Source organism: Telmatherina bonti, assembly GCF_933228915.1.
Source record: "Telmatherina bonti genome assembly, chromosome: 9".
Classification (NCBI taxonomy): Eukaryota; Metazoa; Chordata; class Actinopteri; order Atheriniformes; family Telmatherinidae; genus Telmatherina; species Telmatherina bonti.
This window is the reverse complement of record NC_136627.1, coordinates 30558484-30579087: the sequence shown is the minus strand read 5'-3', so window position 1 is coordinate 30579087 and position 20604 is coordinate 30558484. Positions and strand designations below refer to the sequence as shown.

At 38.3% G+C, this 20604-nt stretch overlaps 1 protein-coding gene across 1 annotated transcript in view; it reads left to right on the top strand.

Annotated features, from left to right (window-relative positions):
* Positions 1-8645: 8645 nt before the first annotated feature.
* cadm2b (cell adhesion molecule 2b) overlaps positions 8646-20604 on the top strand; it is a gene marked incomplete at its 3' end in the record, with an annotated part of 135264 nt that continues 123305 nt past the window's right edge. The window contains exon 1 of the mRNA XM_079246995.1: positions 8646-8760. Within this exon, the coding sequence (XP_079103121.1) occupies positions 8700-8760 (61 nt within the window). The 5' untranslated portion in view covers positions 8646-8699. The remainder of the gene's footprint in view (positions 8761-20604) is intronic.

Below are 20604 nucleotides of genomic sequence, written 5' to 3'. Positions count from 1 at the left end.
AAGACGTTTCTCGCGCACAACAGTCATGGCCACGAATCTTACCTTCAATAAACACACAGAAAGGCTGAGTGTGTATTGATAATTGACAAACTTCTTTGTAAAATGAGATGCTGAAGATGCTGAGAGTAACATCAGTGTTTGCTTTCAGCCTGACAAAAGGATCACAGCATCTTGATGCCTTATCCCTTCAAATAATGCTTTTTTTTTTTTTTTTTTTTTTTTTGTCAGGAAAGCTCCTTTCCCATCTTAGCAGACAACAATTAGAGGATAGAAAAATCTGGTTTCATCCTTGACAACTTTTAATTTCACTTGGAGAACTGAATAAAAATGAACCACTAATGAAATGTGTCAAATACATTTTTTGGTCTTTTTTTTATTAACACAACACAACTTCATACTGCACATACATTAAAAGTATAAAAAGAGCATATTTAAAAAAAATCCATTTGTGGGAGCTTTACACGCATAAAAAATCTTCCCGTTTCCCGTTTTAGTGTTAAAAAACAGGTTTCACGTTAAGCATGATTTTGTTTTTGTGTTTCACCTTGTTTTACAGCAACTAGAGAGTCATCTAAAATTAGCAGCACAGTTTGAGAAACAGCAGGTAGTGCACCACTCTGATAGACTCTGGAGGTGAATTAGCCATTAGCTGAAAAGGCTATTTCACCTCTAAACCAGATGTCTTTGTGAAAGTGGAAAAAAGTTCAATTTAACACTGAGAACAGTGTTAGCAGATATTTAATGCATCCAAATGATTGAGTAAAAGTTTCGCTGTAAGTAATTTAGCCCCCCCCCCATTTTGTATTAAAATACGGCTCAGTTCAACTTATTATTTGAGGCCATAACTTATTGATCTCTGGTTAAATTAAATTAAATTAAATTAAATTAAATTAATTTGAAATTGAAATTGACCTCATGGGGCCATTCCAGTATGGGATGACTCCTGTAAAGCCCAGTTTTGATGGGCTACTCACTGACTGATTGTTGAGCAGATATTTTTTTTTACACTGAAAAAATTAAGAGGGTGAAATCAACGAATAAAAAAAGGCATTACACTTTAGCTACAAATGGCACCAGGATGCAGGACAACAACCAGAGGATGTTTGAGTGACACGGCCCAAAATTTTAAAACAACAAAAACACAAGTACACTTTTGATTTTTGTCTCACCATCAAAGTTGGACATTAGCAGGCTGTGAAATTGTCAGTGGGGTAGTTGGCTTGACCAAAAACATCATTATAGAAGTGGATTCTTGTGGAGCATCTATTAGCCTGAATGTGTTTCCTTACATACCATCACTTATTTATATCAGTTTATTTTACTTTGATGTCAGCAAAGCCTGTAATTGCGTGTACCTCAGTCATCATGTTTCCTTGTTGAAATTTTCATTTATGTATGAATTATAAATTAGTTATGCATAATGCAATGATGAAAATTCCACTTTTTGCTGAAAAACAAGTCTTTTAAAAGTTCATCTTCTTCTTTTTCAATTACTCTCGGTGGTAACTAATAAGTGTCTGATGCGTATATTCAGCGAACTCACTGGAAATTCAAACTACATAATCAGACCTTATTTGTGTTGATGACAATGTATAACACCTCCAACATGCATCCTTCTGTTTGGGCTGAGATGTTTTACTTTCAATGGTTAGAAAAGAGCTTATAAGCCATTCTCTTAAAGCCACAGCAGTGGATGCCAGCTGTCAGCTCAAGGAGGAAGCAGTGAGTGCAGAGGCCTGTAGGGAAACAGGTACAGTTTTGTGCACTGGGAGGAAATGGGTCATGTTTTGAATCTGACCACATACAACCTTACTTTTTTTTGTGCAGGCTCACATTTGGCTTCATCTAGCTTGCAGAGACAGAAATCCGTGCAGAAATGACACTGAGTTGACACCACGGGATTTGAGAATTAATTAAACCTGATTATTAAGGCTTTGAGTTACAGTGGAAGAAAAGAGAAAACCTTGACAGTAAACAGCACTTATTACCACCACTGGGAACACATTTTCCTTCCCTTGCGTTGGAATGCTCTATAGCATGATCAAGAAGAAAATCAAAGGAAGCTGAACCGTTTCATAGTTTGCTGTAGAAATATCTTTCAGAATACTTTCTATTAAATTTCTGATGAAAAAAAAAGAGAGAAAGCATCGCAGACGTTGAAGTTACTCTGTTTTTGCTGTATCTTTGAATGCTAATTAGTTTTTTTTTCTTTTGTTTTAAATTTCCATGAAGTCTTTTAATACAAAGTCCAATCAGTGTTTTCTGTGTGTGTGTGTGTGTGTGTGTGTGTGTGTGTGTGTGTGTGTGTGTGTGTGTGTGTATGAAGGTGACAGAAACAGAGGGGAGAAGAGAGGGAGAATATGATATCAATACTGAGATTTACTCGGTAGGGAGAGGATGTAGAGGCAGAAACTGGCACATTGAAAAGATTGGCAGCAGGGAACAGATGGTCAGGAGGAGAGAGGAAACATGACCAGGATGTGTAGTTATGCAAAGATAAGCAAAGGAGGTGCTGAGAGTGCTGATGAGCTCTGAGACCCTGGCATCATAATCCTGGGTGCAGAGCAATCCAAGTATCGAAACTTTTGGTAGCAAATGAGACAGCAGACAAAGTTGTCCAACACCTCCACAGCATGACACTCCATAATGAACGTGACTTGTTTTCTTCTCCCGCCAGATGTGGCACCACTCCCTTTCATTCTTGACTGACGAGCTGCTTTAGCTTTGTACACAGCATTTAGATGCTATATAACAATAGACATGACAGATATAATATCAGGACCAGTTAGGTCAAGGTCACAGCTGTTCAACCTGCTTTGGGGAATATTCTTTATTGATGTGGATGTTCAAACTTACACAGTATTTTCTTCCAGAGATAAAAAAAAAAACAACTATCATAGCAGTAGCTGTGTCTCAACCTGAATCCTTTGTTCAGTGCAGGTCCTAAACAGCCACATACTAATAAGGTTTGTTATTGCAGGGCGATGTAATGACAGTAAACAATAGTGACTTTCACAAGCATGTTAACAAAACTGAGACAGGGGGAGGGGGGGCTTTAAACCTTAGTGTTAATCTTGTGCAGTTCCACAACAAAATTATTCTGACCTCGATAATCGCCAAGTGAGAAATCCACCACGGGCAGCTAAATTCTGAAATCAGCCCATTTTCCATGCAGTGGTCTGTGAGAACACCAGCTGCCATGGGCTATCATGGACATGAGCCCGAACACAAAGCTTTTACTCTGCAAAGGGTGCTACGTTGGTATTAGTATAGGCATGAATGGGAAGATAAAGAATATGCAGCCGTGCATATTCACAGCCACCTCACAGAGGTTTTTTTTTGTGCCCTTGAAAAGATTCTGTATTCGTGAATGTTAGGGGGGACAAAAAAAAAGGCTGGATTTGATTCGGTTATTACAGCTTTTGACAACTGTGCTGTGCCGTTATGATACTGTGGTTGCAACACATTTCTGCTCAAGATGACTCATCTTTCTGTGGAAGTCAGAGGAAAAGAAAAAAAAATTTGGAGGTCTGCTGTGTCACCATGCATATTTAACATTTGATTTGCAATTAAGTAGCCAGGCTTAAGTTCAGGAAAGTTAATCCTTGATGAGATTTAAGCAGTAAAACATGTTGTGGCTCTGTGCTTGCTATACTTGTTAGCGTTTACACATGAAATAGTTCTGAAACTAACACTATCTAGAAGCAAAACGGAAAAATACCTTAGCTTATTTGGAATCTGAAGGCATGCTTGTCTTTTAGGCAATAACGTGTAAATATTTATACACTTCTGTTTAGTAAGAAAAATCATTATGTATTTAAAACCTCTTCAAGGTTTTGCCTTGTAGTTTTTGGAATGATATTTTTTTCAGTCTTGAGCGGCAGAATGTACTGCAGGTGAACATAGTTTAAATGGAGAACATGGTTGTCCTGGAGCCTGTTTCAGCTTGCTTAGTTGGATGCTTTACTTTTTTTGTGGAGAGAAAAAAAATTCTTTCAGGCTGAGCCATTAAATGTACTCTGGTTATTGTATAACTTGGCAGTGGTCTCTAATCTGACTCACCCACTTACTATACAGTCTACTGCTTATTCAGTTTTCAGCTGTAACTGAATCGCATCTCTGATGTTGACTTTTATGTGAAAATGGAATTACTATTTACTTTACATCTTACACCGGCGTTGTAAAGAGCCTCAAAGCCAGTTATCTGTAAAATCTTAAAAAAGAGAGTCAAGTCTGCTGATTCTTGCTGATGTCTTTCTTCCAAACACCTGGACACTCCAGCCAACTGCCAAAACCTCAGCTTTAATAGAGGTGCTCATGCATGGTGATGATGAGTTCATTAAGTACACTAGATTAGCAGCACCTGGCTGCTCCTTAGCCTCTTATTCCAATTTTTTATTCAGATGTTGCTTCAGTATTTTTTCTTACTCTCAAATAAATAAATAATGGCAGTGTTTAATATGTCATGTGTATGGTTATAAGGTTATGTTAACCCACTGTCTCTCAAATAGGAGTACATATACGCCTGTGGACACACTCCATGAGATAAAAGAGAAATAACAAAAAAAAAAAAGAGTTCATGCAAAATTTAATAATCGCGTAACAAATATTTCAATAAAATATAAAGTATGTTCCTAATCTAAAATTTATATTGTTTTTTTTTTATTGCAGCAAACTCAGGTCACATACAGGATTTTTTGACACATCATGACTCATAACAGATAACACCGTCCTGTCAATCACTTGTCAGTTCAAAAACTTTAAACGTGTTGCAGCAACGCTGCTGAAAGCACAGAGCCAAAAGCTATTGGTGAAAAGAAGAACCAGATGAACGGCAACACACTCAAGTCAAATCTTATGTGGCGACAAACTGGCTAATAGCAGCACGAAACCAGCACATCTCCAGCTGTGGTTTTAGGAGGAAAATGACTTAATTCAGGTCATCACAGGACATGATGTTAAAAGCCTCCACCACATCATCAAAAGCCCCGGCTTCTTCTGTGGTTTCTTTGCTTGTGGCTGAGGCAAAGCAAACAAACAAACAAACAAACAAACAAACAAACAAACAAACAAAACCTTTTATCCTCCAGAAGTGATCCTGGATGAAAAACACAGCAAAAACATGCAAATCCATATGATAATCTGACAGTTTAGGACCGATAAATGTAGGAAGATAAACTGGATGTTTAAGCGTGGGTGGAAATCATGGATACGTTGCAACAATATTTACGAACACATCCTGCTACACAAAAGTTTGTAGGGATAAACAGCATCTTCATTGTGGTAAACAGACTTTTCCATGCCTAAGTTTTTCAGTGATTATAAAGGGTTCGCCATGAATTTGGTCACATTCAACATGTTTGAAGTGTGTTTTTCTGAAATGTTTTCTATCTTAATGTTTCTTTAGATACAAATGATACATTCTTGTTTCCAACCAAAAAGGCTTTACATCAATACTCTGAAAAATTACTGCACAAACATTGCTGAAAAAAGTTTGAGAAACACTGTGTAAAGTAGTAAGAGCCAGATGATATTCTTCTTCTTCTTCTTAAATTTGGGTGCAGAGAAAAAAGTTCTATAGTTTCGCTAAGTGTCAGCATGTAAAACAGCAACAGTCATGGAAATTAGTATGAAATTATTAAAGAGTTAAAGATTTCCTGCATGACTGTGTGGCATTACTTAAACCAGTGTTGCTCAAATGCGGTCCTCAGGCCCTCCTGCCCTGCATGTTTGATAGGCAACCCTATATTAACACACCTGAATGACATAAAGGCTCATTAACAGGCTGCAAAGAACTTGATGATCTGATGATCAATGATCTGACTCAGGTGCTTTGGAGCAGGGTCATGTCCAAAACATGCAAGGCAGGGGGGCCTGAGGACTGGAATTGAGAAACACTGATTTAAACCTACAATGTTTTCTGATCACTCTTCTGCTTGTTAACAAGCAGCACAACTTTAGCAGCTATTTATTTGGAAAATGGTCATCAAAGCATGGTTTATATCTCCAGACATGTTATCTGAGAGATGAATTCTATGAAACATATATGAAGACATTTTCATAGAGCGCTGACTTGCAGTGTCCCATGAATAAGATCATAAAAAGATGGAATTGTGTTCCCTCTCACCATAATAACAAATATTACTCTTACAAAAAAAAAAAAAAAAAGCAAAAAGAACACAAAAATCTCTACACACCCTTCAATTTTACACTTTAGGAAACTTGAGAGTGAAGCCTTTATTTCCCAAATGGAACCCCTGCAGGGCCAAAAAGCAGAAAGAAAAAAATATATGTGGATTTATCAGATTCTAAATAATAAAATAAAATAAATTACCACATAAGAAGAAAATCGGTCTTAACTTTGAATCCTTTAATAATTGCCTTCATATTGCTTGACTGGCACCAAAAATCAGTCCACGTTGTGATTTAATGTTAAAAAATTACCAGTGCATAAAAATATTCTGTTTATCTGTTTCTATCATTCACGTTGGTCCTGAAATGGTCCGTACAGGAAGAGTTCTCTTTTGATTAACAAGAAGGATTAAATGCTATCAGTGATGGACTTCATGCATATTAATGAAAATTATACCATTTGTTTGAATTCTTTTTCCTGCATCATGCAGGCTTGCAATAACTCAGAGCCATTTGATATTGTATGGTGTCTTAACAGGTAGTTGGAGTTCTCAAGTGTGGATACTGACCTTGTTAAAGCTGGCAGTGCACACAACTGGGCATTTTAAATGATACAAAGAACAGAATGCAATGCAATAAAAATCCCCAGAGATACACGTAAAGGGGAAGGTGCTTCTCTGCATTACAGATCTGTGTCAGCACTCTGTGTTCCTCTGTTGAACCCACATGGTCAATAAATTCTCGCTGTTAAAAAGGTGCATGAGTAGAATTCTATTCTCAAAGATCTAATGAAATGACGAGAAACTGACCTTCAGGACACAAGGGATTGATTCTTTACCCTCATCCTCATGGTAATTGGCTTTGTATAGTTCTGCTCCGAATTATAAGTGAGTTGTAAAGAGAATGTATGTCACACAAGAGCACTCAGTCCTTCAAGGTTTACAGTTCAGAAAGGCATCAATGGCTCCGCTGGGATTAGAGATGCGAATGCATGGCTCCAAGTTAAAAGGCTAAAACGCAGCATCAGCACACACCGCTGAATGAGAGTGCATCTAAGTAAAAGGTTCCTGTTCAGCTCATTCTGATTAAAAGCATAATTGATTACAGCATGCAAAAACCTCCCCAAAAAACAACAACAAAAAAACAAAAACAAAAAAACAATGCATTAATTTATTTCTGGCAATGAAGATAGTGATCCGGCTGATGGCTTGTTTCGATAATGAATTTTGAGGATGTGTCGTGTCTGTTGAGTCCTGCTGAGAGAGAAGCCAGCGGTGTAGGCCAGCCTATATTTTTAGCAGCACATCTTCTCTCTGGTGGTGCGGCCAGGTCAGCAATTTGATTTGAAGTGGGAGAAGGCCACTGTGCAAAATTGAACCAAATTCACCCAGCAGAATGTTAAACCATGTGTAAAATCCTTGCGATCGGCTTAGAAAACGATCTCAGGCTGGAGCTCCCCCACCCCCACCACCACCACCACCTCTGTCTTTAGGGATGGTCACACACGTTTCCCTGCACTTCATGGGAACCTTTGAAGGAAGAGGGATGTCCAGGAGTCCATTAACCTCCCCTGTGCCTGTGCGCTCATTCCTGACATGCACCCAGAGACCAGGTCATGACCTCTGAGAGAGCATCCCTGTTTTCACACAACATGCACAAACCTTCTTCTTTTGATTTCTACATGATGTTCTTGTCAGAGCAGATCAGGTATGTTGATGTATTGTAAGAATTCCAAAGCGATCAGTGGTGATTTTGCAGTGATGATTATTTTGAGTAAACGTTTACTTCAGGCTTGTTTACCAGGTTATAAAAACAGTTACAGCTATGAAACACATTTCAGACCAGCACTAAACTCTCAGATCTTTGCACATATTTTCATTGGCTGCATTAAATCAAAATGATCATGTTTGCACTTGTACAGTTTAGACTAACACTAATACAAAAACTGAAATAGGGATCATCATGATTTTTTTTCCATAAAAAGAGGTTCCCATCTTTTGTTCCTATGTTGTTATTAGATTTAAAAAAATGGATATTTTATAAGGGGGCCTTTAAACTCTTGCAGCAGCTTGTCGTGCTGTGACATTTGCAGAAATTGTCCAGATCACAGAATATCTATGCCTTTAAAAAAAAAACAAAAAAACCCCCAAACATATAGATGAAGGCTAAAGAAAATAGCTGCGCACACAGTGTGATTGTTTGCCAAAGATCAGAAGTATTTTCTAGGTGTTTTCCATTGGTGAAGCGTCTTCATTAGTCAAAGATCGTGGGCGGGACTCTTGCTCTCTGCAGCGAGTCAAAGTGAAAGGCAATAAAGGGAAGCAGGAGCTGCACTTTCCACGACGAGCATCTCTGCCGTCCTGCTTCACTACAGTCATCACTGCCTCACTGATCTGCCAAAATACACAGGGACTTCTTGAGTTCATCAATGCAACTCCGGTCAGCCAGAAACTGCGCCGTTTAGCCGGATAAGTCCACCTTGTGAGAGGAGAGAAAAGGAGAGAAAAAGAGAAAAAGCGTGTGGAGTGTTGACGTGAAATTGTGAAGGAAAAAAAAGAGAGAAGAATATGATTGTCAAGCAGCACTTGATCTTCATCCTTTACAGCCTCTGTGCAAGCGTCTTTAAAGGTGAGCTCTGGATGTTGTGCTGTTACAGACGGGCGTGGTGTGCGGGGAGGTGGTGGCTGCCTGAAGTGTAAAGATCATTTGTGATCACCGCGCACGTGAGTGCAAGTTACATATTCAGCGCAAAGGCAGTTGATTGTCTAGTAAAAAAAAAAAAAAAAAAAAAGAAAAAAGATGTGTGTTTGCGCAGCAGTTTGGCTGCAGCACGCACGGCCACGGCTGTCAGCTGCCTGAGCCGAGTGTGCAGGAATGCCTGGAAGTTGGGTTGTGCGGCGCAAGGGAAGGCACAATGCGGCTGCACAAGTTTCTCTATCCGAGACAACTTGGATCTCTCCTCTCTTTGTGATTAAGTGACTGATCAAAGCAGAGGATGCGCGTGACTGTACTATAGCACAGGGTTTCTGTCTTCAACCCATCAGGTTGTGTCCTCCTGAAGCTGACAGATGCAGAAAAGGTTACAGTATAGCTGATGGTGTGCGTGTTGTTTGCTGAGTCTGTTATTACTGAGTGGATTTCTTTCTTTCCTTTTCTTTTTTAAAAAAAAAAAACACAAAGTCGAGTGTATTATTTAAATCGTGATGATCATTCTCAGTTAGTGAATTTTCATACATTTATATTGAGCAAAGGTTGTATTGAGAACCATATGCTTCCAGCATGTTTACTGTGATCTGTGTCCTAAGTGTAGGCAGAACAGTGTCTGCCTGTGTGCGTAATGGGAGCTCGTTCTCTTGGAGTGCTGCTATGCATTAGACACAGCGTCGTGCACATTGAAAGTGGGCTGCTGCGGATCAAGGTAAGGCTGAACGTGTGATGCCTCAGCGGCTTGCCACTGATGTTTCCCCAGGACAAGAGCCCATCTCCCCGCAGACCGTCCCGCTCCTGGACATGCTTGCGCAGCCACCGCCCTATAGGCGACCAGTGCACATAAGCACTGCTGGAAGCAGTGGGGGTGCTGTTCAGTGGTTGCATGTGAAAAAAAAAAACATCAAATCAAAGCAATTCCACCAGCAGTTTATCAAAAACTTTGTCCCATGGTACTGATGACATTGTCAGTGATGACTTTAAAGATAATGATCAGTGAATAAAGTGATTATATGCATCAAACCGACGGGAATAACTATCATGATTTGAAATATTTCTGTAGAAGATGCCTGTCAGGGACACTTGAAGCAGCACAGTTCATCATATCACAATCTTCTGACTTATCACAGTCCCTGATCATAACGCCGACATTGCATTGCATTGAAACAGAACAAATCCTCTGTCAGCATCAGATAATTGGAGGAGTAACATAAGACAGGAGACACTTTTACTCCAAATAGAGATTTTATTGTGTGATTATATTTATTTATTAAATAATTAGGTTTGTTTTTGTATTAATATGCATTGCCTTTGGCCCTCTTTGCTGTCAGCAAGTTTTGGCTTCACACTTTTTCCTCATCTCGCACTACTGTCCAACATAAAACAGCGTGATGTAGTGTTCACAGCACTGACCTGACGAGACACTCAACCACATCCACCTCCCACCATGCCCCCTCAAGACATATGACTTTTTCAGGGGATTGTGATTGGAATTAAATAACCATGTGTGACTTTGCATGGTTTGTGGTTCATTAACTTCAAACTGTGCAGTGTTACATAACACCTCATTTACAGTGTTCTTAGAAAAACAAATTCTTTTCTCTTGGATAATTTTTCTGCTATTCAGGCAGCCATTTTCATCTGCTGAAGTCAGTTTAGAAAACTCAAATCTGCACTCTCCATCATATCAATACCTCCATTAAATCTTGTTCTTTTCTTTGACAGCGTCTTTAAGGATGCCGTGACAACTAAACCCACTGCTATTCATGAGCTTAAATATGTGAAGCAAAAGTGAATATCAGTCATGTTGAAACAGCACAAGAGTGTGTTTTGTAGCCTCACCATTTTTACTGAGAGCAGACCTTGAGGACACCAAAAAGAAAGAGCTCTCTAAATAGTCTGGATATAGTGAACATCACAACACAAAAGTCCAAGAGGACTTGACAATAATCGCCGTCACAGAAGTACTTTTGCAAGCATAGTTTGGGAAAAATAACTTGATGCTGAGTGAATGCAAAATGTGGCTTGCTTGGAAGGTCTTTAATTATGCAGTGGAAACATTAAGCAATGGCTTGTGAGTTATTGTTAATTTACTTTATTAGCTGATGGGAGCCTAGATGTCCAAGGTTATTATAATAAAAAAAGGAAGAAAAGAAAGAAAAATCTTGATTTTTAATGGGCATTCCATGTCCTCGTCTGGATTGTACTGCTACTTGAAATTCACAGGACTGCAGAGTCACAGTCAAAATGGTGATTTTCCTGCTTAATAATATCCTAACCGCTTAGTCCAATTAAAGGTCGTGGAGAAGCTGGAGCCTATCCCAGCAGTCTTATGGACAAAAGGCAGGGTACACCCTGGACAGCTTGCTTAATAATATATTTATTTAAATCCTATTTTGATATGAAATATCAATCACCTGAAAGATGCACATAAAGTAGTGCTCTAAAGCTTTTGAAACCATTTACCTACACTATGGCTGCTCCAGCCCGGTCCTTGAGAGCTATTCTGCAAGTTTGAGATGCATCGGTCTTCAGCACACCTGAATAAAATTGCTGAATTTCTTCATCTGCATGTCATTCAGCTCTGAATTAATTTGATTCAGGTGTTTTAAAGAAGGGTTGCATCGAACAGTTGCAGGATAGTAGAGCTCGAGGACCAGACTTGGGCACATCTGACTTTGACATAACTACCAGTTCTGACAATGACTATATTTAACAGAAAGCTAGCCCACTTTGCAAAAGGGGTGTGGTTCATGCGCAGAAAGCGAGAGCAAGGCAGAGAGAGTGTTATCTTGTTTAAGCACTGCTGCTAAAGGGCCCACTTCAGGGGCCACTTGAAATATTTATGCCATGAGGCTAAGTTTTAGACACAGAAACTGACACTGCAAATGCCCTTAAATTTTAAATCCTAGCTTTTGCTTTGCAGGAATGTGAGAAATCAAACAATAATACAAATAAATAAAAGCTAAAATCAGAAACACTCTGCAACCACCTAAAATTAGTCATGAACATAGCCTGGAAGTTTTAAATCTGCATCAGGCACATGATTCGTTACAACTGTCTGAGATGTGGAATGACTACATATTGTTTATTTGATTGATAGGACCAGAATAAAAAAAAAAAAAAAAAAAAAAAGGAAAAAACTTCAAAGTCTGCATAACAAATCCTGCACGAGTTAGGCATGTCCTGTAGGAACAGTTGTAGGTGTTACTGACACCTAGTGGCAAATCTGAAAATTGCATTGAACTGAATATTCAGCCTCACTGTTTCCTTTCAAACACGTAGGATAAACGATAGCAGCGTAATCAATGAATGAATAAATGAAATACTACATCTCTGACACTAGGGCTGCATGGTGGCACAGTGGTTAGCACTGTTGCCTCACAGCAAGGTCACTGGTTCAATCCTTGGCTGGGGAGGGGTTTGGTCAGTGCCCTTTCTGTGTGGAATTTGCATGTTCTCCCCAAGTATGCATGGGTTCTCTCCAGCTTCCTTCCACCATCCAAATCTAGGTTAATTGGTTACTCTAAATTGCCCATAGGAGTGAGTGTGAGCATGAATGGTTGTTTGTCTCTGTGTGGCCCTGCAATGGACTGGCAAGCTGTCCAAGGTGTACCCTGCCTGTCACCCAAAGCCAGCTGGAATAGGCTCCACAACCTATATTAGGTATGAACTGCTTTTTTGGCATTACTTTGGTAGCAACAGATATTGTTGCTGATATCAAAGGATCCATCCAGTTTCATATCACCTATATCAGATACAGAATTTTTCGTAAGTAAAAAAAAAAAACAAATTAAAAAAAACAAAAAACTTATTCAATCTTTTCATTTGCTTATTATTCAATAATTATTTTTTTTGACAAATTGAACCATGTGAACATTTCAGTGCAAAAACTGTTATTGGTGTTTACAACCGCTAGATATCTCTATCTCTGCTCTGTATGTTGTTGGGCCTTAACCTGCCTCCAGTTTTCTCTGATGATGAACTATTTGTGAGATATCATGCTAATTAACAGACAGACAAACAAATGAGAGAGAATATTACCTCTTTGGCGTATATAATAGGGAACAGAATCTTCTATGTGTTTACGGCCTAATCGACAGTTAAATTGCAGCGCGCCGCATCACATACTGCAGTGAGTCTGTAGACAAGACTTCAGCTTCAGCAGCTCTGTTCATGCACCATAATGCTCTGAGTCATTTCACACAGACTCATGTTTCTCCGAAAAGCAACGCTATTCCTATTTTTGCCTATATGCTTTGCTGGACTTGAATATAGAACGTTAACCTACGAAATACGATGCTGTCCAAATGTTGAAAATGTCTGTATGACAGAATAGAGAACAGGCTTCCTCCTTTTAAATTGGACCAGCGCTGTGTGAGGTACTGTGCCCTCATATGAGCATAAGTGGGACTTGTGTCAGTCTCTGAGGTGCCAGTGTATCATTAAAGCATCACAACCTGTTTCACCAAAGGCAGCTAATGAAGACACCAGACAAACTTGTCAAAGACGTTTAACAGGTAAGATGGCAGGCAGTTTGGCTGGTAATGCTAATTAGCCATGTGCTACAGCTATAGTTCCTCTTTTTGCAGATCTGTGGGCTGGATTTGCGGTCGATGGATGTTTTATCATCTTTGTTGGCCACAGTCTCTGGTTCGGTGTGATATTCCGTCTTCTCAAGTGTTTCATCTCTTTCCTTCTTACTAAGCCCAAAAAGCTCCCACACCACCAGGGGAACTTTTCAATTGTTTGAGCACAGAGCCTTTCATCATGTTTTATCTTGTCAGACGTTTTGGCAAGTACAGCCTGCAGGTGACATTTGAGCATTGGTGTGTGTTTGACCATGATGTGTGGGGGCAGTAATGAGGGCAAAGTGGAGGATAAATGAAAGTGTCTCTTTTTTGGAAAGCATTTTAATAGCTATCAACTCCACACACCGTCCAAACTACAGAGAAAGAAGCAGAGAGATAGTGGATGAATAGTTCAAAATATTTATGCAAAATTCCTTCCCTGATTAGGTAAGGAATTAAGTCTGGCTATTAAAACTCCAAAACAGTCTTTCAAGTCTCTGACAGGTCCTTTAAATACTGGTGTTCAGGGAAAACCAGGAACTTTTAACTGTAAAGACACTTAGACATCTCTTGAACAAATTATTGAATATGTTAAAGAAATGTTATAACACCAAAGAAGAAGAAGATGACCATTCATTCATTCATTCATTCATTCATTCAATCATTTCAATTAATGGTGGCTGGGAAAGAGCCTGATAGTCTGTTACACCCTTTTAATTTGTTTCTTGATGCAGAAATGGATGGAAAACCTGCTGGATTGGGACCTCGTAAGACTGAGTTGAATACCCCTGCTGTAGTATATCCCAGCAATCACTGGGCAAGAGCCAGATAAACCCTGGACAGGTTGCCTACCTAACTAACCCTAACCTGGTCCATGACAGAAGTAATGACCAGCAGATCCACATAGGTCGTAGTCCTCAGAAAACATGATGTATAGGATATCTGAAACAATATCATATAGTGCTAATTTATAAAATTTTTGTAAAGTATGCCATGCTTTTTAAAAAAAAAAATGCCCACAAGTTCATTTAATTTAATTTGCGTTTCAAGTGAATTTATCACATGACATGTAAGTTGCTTTGGTTAACAGTATCTGCTAAATGATAAAACAGAACAGAATAGAATAGAACAGAAATAAAAAATAAAATTGACAAATGATTCTTCCTAAATATTTATAAATCAGTTGATTTTTATCATCCTATCACATATATGCACTAATGCACCACCATGTTATCTGTTAGCTTTGTAATACTGTGTGGTCATGTGGCCGTTAGCACGGTCACCTTCTGGTCAGAAGCGTCCTGGTTCAAACCTCGCCTGGAGCTTTTTTGTGAGGGAATTGTTCTCCTTGTGTCTTCCTGGGTTTTCTTTGGGCTTCCTCTCATGGTCCAAAAACATGCCTGTTTGGTAAGTAGTGATTCTAAATTCTCCATAGGAGTGAGCACGAGTGCTGTCTTTGTGTGTGTGTTGTCCCTGCGATGGACTGGGAACCTCTCCAGGGTGTGTTCTGCCTCTCACCTGGTTGACTCCAGCTTTTTGTGATCCTTTACTGGAAAAGGGAGTATAGAAAATAGATGGATGGAACCCAACCTCATGACAAAATGTCCACAGTGTAAAATTTTGCGTTTTGGCAATAAAGGCTTATGAATTAGTTAACACATTTTCCTTACTGCTTAAAAAGCTTCAGGTTTTATTCATGGATGTGTTCTTCATGTGTTCCTTCATCGAGATTTCCCCACATCTCTCTGATGTTTATATTTCCATAAATACTTAGAAGAAAGAAGAAGAAATTGTTAAAAAAACATGAACCCACAGACCACAATGCGAGATGAAGCTATTTTAAAACACCACCTGCACAATCCTCTTTACAGTCATTACATCTTTCTATCTTCCCTCCCAGTTGTACTGAGCTCCTGATGCCAGTGGTAGGTTAGGATTTCAAATGATGTCATTAGGGATATAATATATGTTGCAAAGCATGTTTCCATCACACAATTTATAGCCTTGGACTGTGTTGCTATTATATATAGACATCTATTTTACAGATGTTCTGGTAAAACTGAGGTGTTTAAAATGAAAGTTTTTTATTTCCTGCACTTTCTCCGCTTAACGCCATGTGCTCAGGCTGAGCGAATGTTGCTACATTGCTGCCTTCTGTTTATATAAGGGGTTGATTCAAGAACTTTTTTTTTTTCTTTTTAATGACAGTGGAGTCCATAACTGTGTCAGAGCTTGCATAACTAGTACATAAATGTGTCTCCTTTTTGTTGCTGCTGTGCTGATTGGCCTGAATATGTCCATTTCACACTGGTTTTAAGTTTTGTCTCAGAGTTTTATGATGAATCTTTCAAAGATTTTGATTTAATTTACATGAGAAAATCTTCAAATGGTCAACACTTTTCTATGTTAATCATATTGGTTAAATATAAACCATTAAACTCTCATCTCTCATTTAGACTTTGTGGTGCAATATTTTTTTTAACCTGCTTCTTAATTCAGACTCAGAATGACCATGAATTTGCTACGTTTTCACCAACAAAATTTAATAAATTTTTTTTTCGCTTAAACAAAAGATTAAAATAATTTCGAAACGACAATTTACTTTATTAACATTTTACTAATTTTTCAAACTTTAAAAAGATGCAAACACAAGCCAACAGACAGATAATATAAAAAAAAAACAAAAAAAAAAACATGGAGACTGCATGCATTCACATCAATGAATCTATTAAACATGAGAAATAAATAATCGTCATTTAAATTTAGAATTTTTAAAAGTAAATTTCTGACATCAAGTAAGTCAGATAAACACTTTGAATTTGGCAACAAAACAAACATACAAACAATCAAATTAAACATTTCACAACAACAATATAATGATGGAGAATTCAAATTAGATGTAGCATGTTAGCTTATCTTGGCTTCCAGTTGACTGGATAAAAAGCATGAAAACTTTTATAGAATACACTGAAGAGGACTCATCCCCACCATTAGAATGCCTGATTCCAGCAGAACTGAACATAAATATGAATAACCATCTTGCCTGCACAGCGGGTTTGTCATTTTAAATGTACTTTAGGGTAGATGTTGCTGCACCATTTTTTCCTTTTTTGTGTAAGCTTGTGCTCTGTTTCAGTTTGGACCTTGGTGCTCTGGGAATCTTTTGACATTAATACATGCTAGACTCAAGCAAAAGTGAACCATAAAGTGCCACACACTGTGAGACACAGGGAGCTGGTGAGATGTATGCCTGAGCACATCTCCTGTGGGTTAGAATAATCAGTCAGTAGGAATAAGCTGGCTGAGCTGACGACAAGGTATGGCAGAGGAAGGAGGTTTACATTCAAGGATACCCGTTCCCCACCGCTGAGGTTAGCTTATCCTTACAGAATGTCTGCCAGCTGCCAAGTGCTGGCTCTGGTGCCGTGCTGTATGCCACCGCAAATGATAATCCAGTAAAAAGGACCAATATGCTCCAAAAGAGCCACTGCTGCCCTTCTTGCATTCTGTTGACAGATATACATCTGTAGGGATAAGCCTCAAGCCAGACGCAAATGTGCTCAGACAACTAGGGAAGGGGCTTTAAGATTAGCTGCTCACTGCCTCAACTGTGCGCAGCATGCTGTCAGTCTCCCTTTGCTATGCTCTTTGTCATAGCACTTTTACACCCCATGCCCCTTCTGAGTGAGTAGAAGCTTAGCAATGAAGCTGATAGACTGTAAGGGCAATTACACCATTGGAGATTATTTTGGTCCATATATGAGGGGATAAAAGGTCAAGAGATTTTTCTTCTTGCCAAGAAGACTGTCTTAAGATACTCATGATAAGTTTAATGCCACAATTAGTCACACAGAAAAGTGGTTAAACCTGTGGTTGCTTCAATCTCAGGCTTCTTAAGAGGCCCCCGTGTTTGCACACATGCAGCGTGTGTCAAACATGAAACAAAATGTACATGGAGAGCCATTGTCTCCGACATCCCTGGCAATATGTCTCAAGATTTACTGCCGACTTTTACAGCTGGGGAAAAATGTTCTTATTCTGCAGCAAAAAAGTTTTGATCATTTGTAACCCTGCTGAATACTGGATTGGATGTTTGCATTGAAGGTTATTGTCTTAAGGCAGCACACACTGCAACTTCTGAGCAAATCATAGATATAACATGCCTGAAAGAAGACAACGGTGGAAGCTAGAGAGAGCCAGCGCTTGAGGATTATTCTTCTCTGTGGTTTGGGTTAGAGTTTATCTTTTGGATTTATTTATAAGATTCTTATTGTCAATGACAATATTCCCAAACTAAATTAAAACAACAATTATGTTGACATACAGTGCACATGTTGATCAGAGTTATAATAGTATGTAAAACTTGATTATTACTGAGTCCCTGAAAATACAATGAAGCATCTAATTGTGAGCTACATTTTCTACTTGCAGAATAATAACAGTTAAAAAAATATCCAGCTTATTCAAAAGAAATCTAAAGTATGACTCAGATATTATATCTGTAAAGTCAGTGGAATATGAAACAATAATGATAAATTTTGTTGAAGTAGACTGCTGGGCTGTTGAAAAGATGGTAGGCGTCTGTACTGTAAGAGTTTTTAAAAGGTTTTTTTTTTTTTTTTTTTTTTTTTTGCGTTCCCTACATTACAGAATTGTGTCTGAAATGAAGCTTATACTTGCCGTTTGCAGTGTTGACCTTTACCATTCTCTCCTGGCCTTCATCTCTTTTGAAGTGTGTGCCCGACTATGGATGAGCCCTTGAATCTCATTTACCTGGTGTGATGATCTCCCCTTTCTCCTTTTGCTGTAGTTGCTGAGCAAAGTTAATATTTTTTTCTTTAGAAATTACTGCAGTACACCGTTCTTTGACCCAACAGGCATGTCATCTGCAAAACTAATTTTTTTCACAGCGGGTACTTGTACTGTCTGCAGTTCACATAATTCAAGTTTTCTGTTGTCTTTCAGAACGTTTTTTTTTATTAAAATGATTTCCACATAAAGCAAATGTTTGTGAAAGTAGTCTGTATTTGCTTAAAAGAAGAGTCAGTGAAAAGAGAAGTGTGCCTTCTTTTTGGGAATGTTTGGAAGTATTCCAAATGTAAATGAATGTCTGAGGTGTGATTACAACTAAACATATAAAAAGACTTGGACATGCTTTTTTAAAGAGTGATATTGGGTCTCTAGACCTGTTCTTAAAAAAAGGGCAAAAAAAAGGTGTAATTTTTGCACGCTTTGTCATGTGTTATTAACTATTTTTGCAGTTTTGCATCACATTTCATGCGATTAGAAAGAATATCACACCACTAGCTGTTAAAGCAACTCTACAGAGCTGTTTTTAAAGACATAAAATGATAAATTATATTTGAGTAACAAGCAAAAAGTGCACTATTCATATCTCATATTTATCAGTAGGTCGTGTTAAATGCAGTTTGCAATAAACATATTGTGATTATCTAATATTTTATGCATATAGGATCACGCCTGTGTGTATGGTGTATTTATACCATGTATACCATGGTTAGTGATGAATCCAATACCAAATGTCCATTATTTTCATATATATATATATATATATATATGCACACATAGTTTGGCACGTTAAATCACTGTAATATCAGTCAATTACCATAGCAACTTGTTAATTGACTGATCCAGATCAGCTGGCTTTTAAGAGGCAAATGATAGAAACGTACTGTAGCTTAACAATGGTGTTTTAGTATAACAAGTACATTGAGGCCAACATGAAATAGTTCCTGTACTTTAGCATATTGAGCAAGTTTTGTAAGAAAGAAGTAAACATTTGTTGTAAAATGTTTACGGCGCATGACGTTGTGGTGTTCTAGACTCCGTGTTGTGCATTATAACTATGTAATGCACACCCCCTTATTGTTTAATCCTTACATATATATCAATAAGTAGATCTATCAACAAGGTAACAGCATTAGAAAATGCTTGGTGATTTAGTTCAGATTGGATGTCATGCTGGTGGAAGCAGTGATGAAGGCAGAGATCAGGTTGGACCCTGGAGTCTAAATGCAGGGGGTGGATGAGCTGAGATAAGAAGGCAGGGACTTCCAATGAGGACTCCTGGGTCTCAGATAGAGGTGAAAATTGGGAGAAGGTGGGTTGCACAAAGGTCCGTCTAGAATGAGAATGACAGAGCAGAAGAGAAATTTAAAGAATGGAGAATTGATTGATTGGCTTGAGAAAAGAGCATGCAGGAAGAACATCAGGGCAAAGCAGTGACATCAAACGTAGAATGAAATGAATTTAACAGTGTGGAAAGCAGAAGTTACAAAAGTAACAAAAGGAAACCTCCATGAAGATAGGCTGTTGTGAGGAAAGAAGCCTTTTTTGTTAAAATAATGCAAAAGTTATGTTCAAAGGCAAATAAAAATAAAGTAATCCACTTTCCTGTCCTCAGCTATAAGGTAATAAATTACAGGTAAGATTCATAATCATATGCTTTGCATATTTTTTAATTTTTTAACAAATTAGGTTGGACTGGTCCCCATTTTCACATGATAATTTCAGTTTTATTTAATAAAGATTTCAATTGGAACAGATTTTAATGTGTTCTTTAGTTTTATCAGTAAATGCATGGTTCTGTGTTTTAGAGCAGTGATGATAGGGATAGAGGTTGTGCAGTTCAAAAGCCAATGGCATTTAGTCAATCTTAGCTTTGAGCACTTATAAGACACATGCCGGTACTCACACTATTTCCAGTGTTATTACCATATTAGTAGACAAATGTCTCTGTTATTTTTGTTAAATTACTTTGTATTAAACAATTTATTGGAATTTTTTATTGAAAATTGTAACACTATTTAAAGTGCAACTGTGTCAACAGTGTGCAAATGAGAGCATCAGAAAATAAAAGCAACAACAGGATATATGGCCTCGAAAGGAAAAATAAAATCTGTTTAAAACAGAGTCTGGCAAGTCTGGTGTGTTAGCATCAGTGGGAGCAACATTAATGTATTCAGGCTGTTATATAGACTATTCATCCATCCATTTTCTTAACTGCTTAGTCCAATTTCGCTTCGCGGGAAGCTGAAGCCTATCCCAGCAATCATTGGACAAGTGGCAGGGCACACCCCGGACTATAATGTACACACATGTGCAATAGGAGTATTCCTAACCATCAGTCCACAGTAAAAGCATAAAAATTATGTTGATAACAGTCATCTTACTG